Raw genomic sequence first — 9,650 nt, forward strand, 5'->3', positions numbered from 1 at the left:
GCAGTCGTAGCGCTAAGGTGACCGTAACTCCCATACCATAACATAGACTTAAGGCAGTCGTAGCGCTAAGGTGACCGTAACTCCCATACCATAACATAGACTTAAGGCAGTCGTAGCGCTAAGGTGACCGTAACTCCCATACCATAACATAGACTTAAGGCAGTCGTAGCGCTAAGGTGACCGTAACTCCCATACCATAACATAGACTTAAGGCAGTCGTAGCGCTAAGGTGACCGTAACTCCCATACCATAACATAGACTTAAGGCAGTCTTAGCGCTAAGGTGACCGTAACTCCCATACCATAACATAGACTTAAGGCAGTCGTAGCGCTAAGGTGACCGTAACTCCCATACCATAACATAGACTTAAGGCAGTCGTAGCGCTAAGGTGACCGTAACTCCCATACCATAACATAGACTTAAGGCAGTCGTAGCGCTAAGGTGACCGTAACTCCCATACCATAACATAGACTTAAGGCAGTCGTAGCGCTAAGGTGACCGTAACTCCCATACCATAACATAGACTTAAGGCAGTCGTAGCGCTAAGGTTGTTTTGCACAACAGCTCCCAGGACAACTTCTTTCAGTGGCATTTAGAAGTTGATGTCTTGGACGAGGAGAGTTCTGTGGATATACAACTTCTGTATTACCAATAAGAGCGACGTTTCGGTGTAGTAGCTAAACGTCGCTCACATTAACAATAAAGAAGTTGTATATCCACAGAACTCTCCTCGTTGTTCAAGACCAGGACAGTATACATAATGTATGTAGGTAATGTGATAGGAGATTAAGTAAGATAAGCAAGAGAGACAACAACGGCCTGAATAAGCCCGTGTGTACAGGTCACACACCAGGCAAAGTTTACCGACAGCCGCTTGATTCCTAATAGTCTCTAGACCTCGTCTCTTCCCCGCACTGAAGTATATATTGCACATATGAAGTCTCCTTTCACTCGTGATTCGGTTCGAAATGGGAACTGGCCATTCTGCAGGAAACGTTGGCGTATAATCCACCCAGAGTCCTTTCAAGACCAAATGGAGGTCTTTCTTCGTTTCATTTACTCAACCACATCGATGCTACACCAAAATATATTTATTACCGTAACGACTGCTTGTAATATCATACGTATACCCAGATTATAACATAATCAGAAAAGAATGTATATCGTTAATTTTTACAATGAAATGTCTAAAAATGTTATGAGATTCGAACGCAACATTCACACGTAATATCGATACAGATCACATGTCAATGAAAGTGTCGTTCATCCACAACCATGAAAACACTGCTGCATCCGGGCGGTCTCACGCCGGACAGATCTATGACGTCATGACTCCAAACCGATAGGTGGTGCTCTGGCGGTAGGTCTCTCCAGGGCGGAGGATGGTGTTGGGAAACTTGGGCTAAACAAATGAGAAGCATAGCGTCATCACTATCTCCTGCCATGGGGCCTGGATGAGTATGTCCACATCGTAGTTAACATAGATGGAGAAAGGGCGAATAACTCCCCATAAAAATTTACGGCATTAGTTTTATTTATTGAACAAATATCTCTTAGAAAGACGTGCAAGCTTTCAATAATGCAATGTCAGCAGTTTGTGAGAAAACCTGTCCCCATTGCAGGCACTATGCCCCAGTTACACCAAGAAGACACAAACCTGTTGGGGTTTTCTTAATGTAAAAACATTAGTTTATGTTCATCCCGTTTTTAGAAATACCAAATCATTAAGTGTAGCGTGTGTTTCATACATGTGCAAAGTTTCAAAATAAAATATTAAATGGTATACGAGTTACGGAACCGAAAAGAAACAGGAACAGAATTCGTAGTGTGGGATGATTTAAGCACCGCTTGTCCCGAGAGGGTATGTGTGTTTGTTGTGACGATGTCATACACAGAAAGATTCAAACTACATGACGGCGTCTGTAAATAATCGTTGCACGACACGCTTTCTATGTAATAAGTTCTTGACATAAACTCCACATCTCTTCACGGTATCACTTCATGTACAACTTGAGCATTTCGCGGTGAAGGGGACATGATATGGGGCGTAGTGGTGTGTTCCTTTATCTGTGTATTGTGACTTTGTCTTCCTCTAGGAGTGTGTGCCGCGCGTTATCTAGTGCAAGAAATCTTATACAGAAGTATGCCATAAAGTAAATAAATGTGAGAACATCACGGTCAGGAATGTGAATGGTGTAGACTCACGTTGTGGACGCTGTCGGGGTAGTGCTGGGCCTCGAGACAGAACGCCGAGTACCTCCCGTACATCGCCCCTCCCTTCCCGCGGTTGTTGAGCCAGTGTCCGGTGTAAAACATAAGGGCGGGTTCGGTGGTCCAACACTCGAAGTACCGGCCTGACCCCGGATGTTCGAATCTGAGGAAAAAACCAACTTGAAGTGAGTGAGTGAGTGAACGTTGTTACACGCCACAATCAGCAATATTCCGGCTTTATTACGGTGACCTAAGACACTGGAACATGGGTCCCGATCCACAAACCGTTCGTAACGTTACAACCTAGTGTAACTATATGCTACATTATTGGCTTACGAATGACGTAATGCAACGAACGCTTGGTCGAAAGGGTCCCTGGACCTCCAAGAAAATTCCTAATATGTATTTTGTTGTCTTTTTGAAATGACCAAATTGGCGTGGTCGACCACTTACCTGGCGGCAAACTCTTTGTTCCCCGTCACCTGCAGGTTGTAATTACAGGTGAAGCCTCTGCCCAGCTTGGGGTTGTGTAGCCGGTCACCAATACGTGTTGGTGTCCGCATGTCATGGGGCTGACCAGTCACTTCTAGGATTTCACCTACACACACATACGGTTAGAATTGTCAGCAGTAACCCATGCTTGTCGTAAAACGTCGATTAACGGGATCGAGTGGTCAGGCTCGCTGACTTGGTTGACATATGTCATCGTATCCCAATTGCGTAGATCGAAGCTCATGTTGTTGATCACTGGATTGTCTGGTCTCGATTATTTACAGACCGCCGCCATATAGCTGGAATATTGCTGAGCGCAGCGTTAAACAACAACCAACCAACCAACTAACACATGTATACAACAAGGCCATACATAGTGGAACCCCGCTAGTGAGAACCTTGTACACCACGGACACGTCTTGAGTGAGTATGGTTTTCACACCTGTTTCAGCGACATTCCTTGAATGTCACAGCCGGACACCGGAAATTGGATATTTTGTCATCTTCGGAGTCGACTTCCGTTTGAGGAGCGAACGCTGCTACCCTACCGCCTAGGCGTCTTGCACACTTGGACCCCACAAGTCTGGACCATGTAGATCCCGGACGTGGGGTCTTTAGTAAAACAAGACTACTTCAACCACTAACCCAGATACAGTACAACCAGAAATTATCGAGAATTTAAAGATTGTAAATTTTTAAAAAGAATTCACTCATTACACACGTATTAAATGTGAATATTAGCAGAACATAACTCCAGATTCAAAGACCGGTGAACAGTTAGTATTTTGTCAAGTCACCATGGGCAACAATGCAGGCTTCTATGCGGCGGGGCATACTACTGATCAAAAAAGTTAGAAAGTCGTGGTCCATGCTGTCCCAATATCGGACCACCTCTTCTTTCATTTCAGAAATATTTGTCAGATTTTTCTTATTGACACTTACCTTCATAAGTCCCCAAACATTTTCTATTGGATTTAGGTCAGGGCTATAGCTTAGCCAATCCAATAATGTCATATTATGGGTCCGAAACCAGGCCTGTGAATGCTTTGAAGGATGTTTTGGGTCGTTGTCCTGCTGGAAAATCGCAAAAATTTCCATAGAACACGCGAGCAGATGGAAGTAAATGTCCCTCGAGAATATCTGTGTACCGCTCACTGTTCATATTCCCTTCAAATACACAGAGGGGCGTTGCCCCTAACACAGATATGCCACACACACATTAAATTTCGGACTGTACTTTGGGCGCTGATACAAACAGTTTTCAGTTTGTTTGGTCCAGAATTTCAGTGTATTAGGAAACAGCCACACAGAACTTTCATCTGAGAAAATCACATTGTCCCAGTTAAAATTTCTATGCTGTAAGCACCAGTTCAACCTTCGCTCCTTTTGTTCAGGTTTCATGATCGGTGATGGAATTCCTCGACTTTTCTGCCAACCCATTGCATGCAGCTCAGTTCTTATTGTCTCCTTACAGACAGCCACAGTTCCTCTATCAATCATATCCAGCCTTAAGTTTTCTAAACTCCTTCGTTTGTTTTTAGAAACAAAAATACCAAGCCGCCTCCTGTCACCGACAGTCAATTTTCTGGGCCTACCTGCGCCTCCCTGGTGCTCAATGCCATATCCATTTGCAATAACACGATAAACAGTGGACAAAGGGATGCCTGTTCTACTTGAAATCACTTTAGCTGATCTGATGTCCTTGTTATAATACTCTAAAATCAACTTCCTCTTCTCTAAATCATCCATACTGAGGATCACTGAAAATGTCGTCTGCTAGAAAGTAAACAAGGGGGGATAACTCTTCACAAACTAATGAAAAAGGATTAACGGAGTTGTCTCTCTTGAATGAAACCAAGCACTTGATAGGTGGTCAAGATTGTTTATACTAGAAATCCAATAAAAAACATATTCCTAAAATTCTCAATAATTTCTGGTCATACTATACATGCTGAAACAAACTAATTTACTTGCTGCAGTACCCCTATTAACGAGGTATCAGATTATCTTTCTATCATAGACTTCCTGAGTGCAGGATAACGTTATTGCATTATGCAATACAGTCTATGTGTATGCACCTGTTGGTATATACAGGTCGTTCAGGGGTACATATGTGTCAGCTTTCACTCTGCCGACGTGGTTCTCTAACTCTGCTGCTCCTGCGCCCTGAAACAGTGAACAGTATTACAACTTGGAGATTGGCTACACCAGGGTATCTAGTCAAGGGTACGAGTTTAGTTAGTTCTATGTTTGCCCCTGAAACAGTCACCAGCATTGTACAACATGGAGATCAGCTATACAAGGGTATCTTGTCAGGGGTACAAAATCTGATATTTAGTTAGGTGGTGTTTTGTTTGTAATGTCTGTGTTCCCAAGAATATAGGGAAACAAATCCGAAATCATATCTCATCATGATCTGCCCAAAGACATTGCTGCCTTAACAATAGGATAATCACAATGGGACCCTGGGTGGCAAATAGGTGCACCAGGAAAGATCAAGAAAACGTAGGTCTACACTCAACTGAAGCCCGAAGTACTTGACCAGACTCTATGAGAAGTCATGGTGTTTCCCTGCGTGCCCATTACTTGCAGTGTTAAAACATAACGCCTGTTAAAATAATGGAAAGTGGTCAAGTGTAGCATGTGTGTTAAATTCGGGATTACACCTGTTTATAGTCTGTTTGCACTGAAAAACGTACCGATGAATTTCACTTTAAACAAAAAAGTAAATCAAATAAAGTGAAATTAAGAATGCGAATCCTCATAATTTTACCTTGCCAATTGAACATTTAAATTTCAAAATTTTATTCAAATTAAAAGTTGTTTAACAAATTATCATAGTTTCAAATCGCTACTATTGGTTTGTATTACAAGGGGGTGCGCGCAGTAGTTGGAACAGTGAAACAAATGCACGTGCGGTGCGTGATTAGCCTTAACTTAGACTACCGTAGACGCCAACCCTTCCAGTTCTAGGTGTTTCATTTAATGTGCATACCCCCTTGCAATACAAACCAATAATTTGAAACTATGATCGTTTGTTAAACAACGTTTAACCTAAGTTAAAATACAATTCTGAGATTTTAATGTTCAACTGGCAAGGTAAAGTTATGAGGATTCGCAATCTTAATTTCACTTTATTTGATTTACATTTTTTGTTTAAAGTGAAATTCATCGGTACATTTTCACTGCAAACAGACAATAGTACACGTTACATTACTCACGTGTCCGGCCAAGTTGAAATACACATGGTTGGTGAGGTTGATGGGCGTGGTCTTGGTGGTTGTGGCTGTATACTCCAGAGTCAAGCCATTGTCGTCGTCTAACTCATACGTCACCACCGTGGTTACCTCCCCTGGAAAGTTCTCCTCTCCATCAGGGCTGACATATTTCAACACTAACTTACCCCCGTCTATGGCCGCATCCCACAGCATCTGTTGAAAACAGAATTTGGACAGAGCTGTTTACCAACAGGGGCATACGACATCATACACTGTTACGTTAATGTTTACAATTAGATAATTACTCATAAACCCATTTTTTGGACAGAGTCGAACAAAGATACCATACATCATGTTTTACCGGCCATACCTTGTCAAAGCCCTTGGTGCCACCGTGCAAGAAGTTGGGTGCCTCCTGCAGGTCATTGGCGTTGAGGTTGTAGGTCTTCCCGTCCAGGTCGAAGGTGGCTCCGGCAATACGGTCTGCCACACGGCCCACAAGGGCGCCCATGTAGATGGGGTTTGCTTGGTAACCTTGGACAGAGGGCTGACATTAGAGACAAGTCTGACACTCATCTGTGTCCAGGTCAGCACTTGGTGTCGCGATCGTAAAAAGGTGAAACCCACTCACTGTCTGTCCCTGTTGTACCTTCAGACGGTGAAACCTTCTCATCAGCTTCCATACCATCTTCCCATCAGCTTCCGTACCACTTTCTCATCAGCTTCCATACCACCTTCCCATCAGCTTCCATACCACCTTCCCATCAGCTTCCGTACCACCTTCTCATCAGCTTCCATACCACCTTCCCATCAGCTTCCATACCACCTTCCCATCAGCTTCCATACCACCTTCTCATCAGCTTCCATACCATCTTCCCATCAGCTTCCATACCACCTTCCCATCAGCTTCCATCATCAGCTTCCATACCACCTTCCATACCACCACCTTCCCATCAGCTTCCATACCACCTTCCCATCAGCTTCCATACCACCTTACCATCAGCTTCCATACCATCCATACCACCATCAGCTTCCATACCACCTTCATCATCAGCTTCCAGCTACCATACCACCTTCCCATCAGCTTCCATACCATACCCTTCTCATCAGCTTCCATACCACCTTCCCATCAGCTTCCATATACCACATCAGCTTCCCATCAGCTTCATACCACCTACCACCTTCCATACCATCTTCCCATCAGCTTCCATACCACCTTCTCATCAGCTTCCATACCACCTTCCCATCAGCTTCCATACCACCTTCTCATCAGCTTCCATCAGCTTCCATACCACCTTCTCATCAGCTTCCATACCACCTTCCCATCAGCTTCCATACCACCTTCCCATCAGCTTCCATACCACCTTCTCATCAGCTTCCATACCACCTTCTCATCAGCTTCCATACCACCTTCTCATCAGCTTCCATACCACCTTCTCATCAGCTTCCATACCATCTTCTCATCAGCTTCCATACCACCTTTCATCAGCTTCCACCCATTACCACCTTCTCGGCTTCCATCAGCTTCCATACCATCTTCTCATCAGCTTCCATACCACCTTCCCATCAGCTTCCATACCACCTTCTCATCAGCTTCCATACCATCTTCTCATCAGCTTCCATACCATCTTCTCATCAGCTTCCATACCATTTTCTCATCAGCTTCCATACCATCTTCTCATCAGCTTCCATACCACCTTATACCAACATGACTAGCTAGCTTGGTGGACCAAGAAACCCTCCATGTATCTTCCACTCACTCATACCTTCAATGTCATCAAAGCCCGGGCAGATGTCAGCGACCTTCCCCTCTCTGTCAGGGACCCGGATCTCCGTGATGGTGCCGCCGTAGTTGATGATGCGGACAACGACGTTGTTTTTGTTGGTCAACGTAAACCTGGAACCGGGTAGTGAATACAGAAGCGAGAAACTAAACCACGACGCCAGTGTTGGACCAGTTGTCAAGTTACATAAACTATACCATCGGTGTTCCTACCGTGATAACACAAACCATTTGATGAGATGATTGTTCAATAAATTAACAATGACTATTGTTGAACTGTTGAGTTTTTTGTAGTCACAACCGCTGCATAATTCAGACCCAAAGACCGATCCCGTGGATTACGACAATGGTCCCCGGTAACGTTTGCTTGTGTGTCATTGTGGACGCCGAGACTTACACTAACATTATAGAATCAATCAATGGCCTTTCGACTGACTGACTGACTGACTGTGTTTGGTTTTACGCCGCCTTCAGAAATATTCCAGCAAAATTACGGCGGGGCACACCAGAAATGGGCTTCACACATTGTGCCCATGTGGGGATTCGAACCGGGTCTTCGGCGTGACGAGCCAACTCTTTAACCATTAGGCTACCCCCACCGCCCCTATGGCCTTTCGAATTGTAGACTGTATTTGTCGTCATGTCGTTCTGATACAACTCAAAGTCTGCTGACAATAGAACCATATCAAAGCAACTATTAACATACTCTGTCGGTCAAAAGGAAGTTACAAGATCTCTAAAAATGCATCAAACAGGAAACCCTATATTCGATAGTGATGACATATCATACGGGAGCGATATTGCACTTAGAACAGCAATATGCACTTCACAATATGGGACATAATTCCTCGTAACGTCTCTGGGATTATTCTGGGTATTCAGCAGAGGAAAGTGTGTCTGCCCATGTATACAATTTCTTTTGCTTGACAGTCGAGTTCGTATAGCGTGACACTGGCCTCACGTACGCAACTCATAGAAGCGTCTATACACTGAGCACTGGAGAGAAGCTATGGAAGCGGCCCCACTTGAACTTGGTAATACCTGACGTGTAACAAGTTACGTGACGTGCATGTTTTTAACCTGAAGCTGACCTGACGGACAGTCATCACTCACCTGGTCACCTCGCTTCCGTCCCTCGTCTGACCATAGCTGTCCTGTGTAATGCGCGACATGTTGGGCACTGGATGAGTGTTGTACACGCCCGACTCGACTCTCACTGCGACAAGCAGTTACCTCCCTTTGATTTACAAAATATGCATAAGAATTTCTTTCTTGTAGGTTCAGTTTGACAGCTGTGGTGATCGATGCATCATTTTGTTCACTTTGTAGTTGCAACCTCCTTCCAGTGTAAGCAAAACTACGATGACAGTATCGGTGGGAATGCTGTTGTTGATTTTGTTAAGCGACACTGCTCCCAAACCAAAATATTTTCTTATCATACTGGCCCATGGACGGCTGCGAGTTTCTGATGTAACTTGACGACTTGTTCAATGCCCACGTAGTCAGGCTCATGGATGCTGTCATCTTCAGTGGATCCGACCATATATGCAGATCAGCATCCTTCCTCATCATCACTCGTCCACGTATCCCCCACGTATTGTAAAGTAATTACAGTAGTACATGGGACATTATGTGACAATGGTTACCACGCCTAATTGAACAAAAATAAGACTTACTACAGATTTGACAAAAGTGAATCACGTATTATACTTGTTTCTTTATGTTACTAAATCACTGTGGGTTTGTGTTACTTTTTGTTTGTCGGGGTATTTTTGGGTTATTTACTTACTAGAGTGAGGGTCATTTTCTCCAAACTGGCTCCAAAGAGAATTAGCAATATACATTATACTTTGACAGATCAGTCCTCAGTTATCCACTGTTGATCTCCATTCTATCGACGATGCAAACTTTATTTATTGTTTTCCGTCCATATGATTTATATAACT

At 43.8% G+C, this 9,650-nt stretch overlaps 1 protein-coding gene and 1 long non-coding RNA gene across 2 annotated transcripts; both read right to left on the reverse strand.

The window, feature by feature from the left end:
• Positions 1 to 1,076: 1,076 nt before the first annotated feature.
• Positions 1,077 to 8,959, reverse strand: LOC124279358 (galactose mutarotase-like). The gene is made up of 8 exons (XM_046715169.1): positions 8,818 to 8,959; positions 7,688 to 7,818; positions 6,292 to 6,455; positions 5,925 to 6,134; positions 4,782 to 4,869; positions 2,665 to 2,809; positions 2,206 to 2,374; positions 1,077 to 1,402 (listed from the first exon to the last, which is right to left on the reverse strand). The coding sequence occupies exons 1-8, from the start codon at positions 8,874 to 8,876 to the stop codon at positions 1,319 to 1,321; spliced, it is 1,050 nt and encodes a 349-aa protein (XP_046571125.1). The 5' UTR covers positions 8,877 to 8,959; the 3' UTR covers positions 1,077 to 1,318.
• Positions 7,117 to 7,679, reverse strand: LOC124279359. The gene is made up of 3 exons (XR_006899346.1): positions 7,481 to 7,679; positions 7,217 to 7,377; positions 7,117 to 7,183 (listed from the first exon to the last, which is right to left on the reverse strand). It is a non-coding gene; the product is annotated as an uncharacterized LOC124279359 (long non-coding RNA).
• Positions 8,960 to 9,650: the final 691 nt, after the last annotated feature.

The sequence above is a fragment of the Haliotis rubra genome, unplaced genomic scaffold (genome assembly GCF_003918875.1).
Source record: "Haliotis rubra isolate DU_JTF1 unplaced genomic scaffold, ASM391887v1 Scf25, whole genome shotgun sequence".
Classification (NCBI taxonomy): Eukaryota; Metazoa; Mollusca; class Gastropoda; order Lepetellida; family Haliotidae; genus Haliotis; species Haliotis rubra.

Bases quoted from the DNA above. Each gene is read 5' to 3' on its own strand.
- LOC124279358 (XM_046715169.1), bottom strand. From the start codon at position 8,876: ATGTCGCGCATTACACAGGACAGCTATGGTCAGACGAGGGACGGAAGC. The intron at 6,456-7,687 runs GTATGAGTGAGT...CCTCTGTCCAAG, and splicing joins GGGCTTTGATGACATTGAAG to GTTACCAAGCAAACCCCATC. The intron at 1,403-2,205 runs GTGAGTCTACAC...TCATTTGTTTAG, and splicing joins ACCCCGACAGCGTCCACAAC to CCCAAGTTTCCCAACACCAT.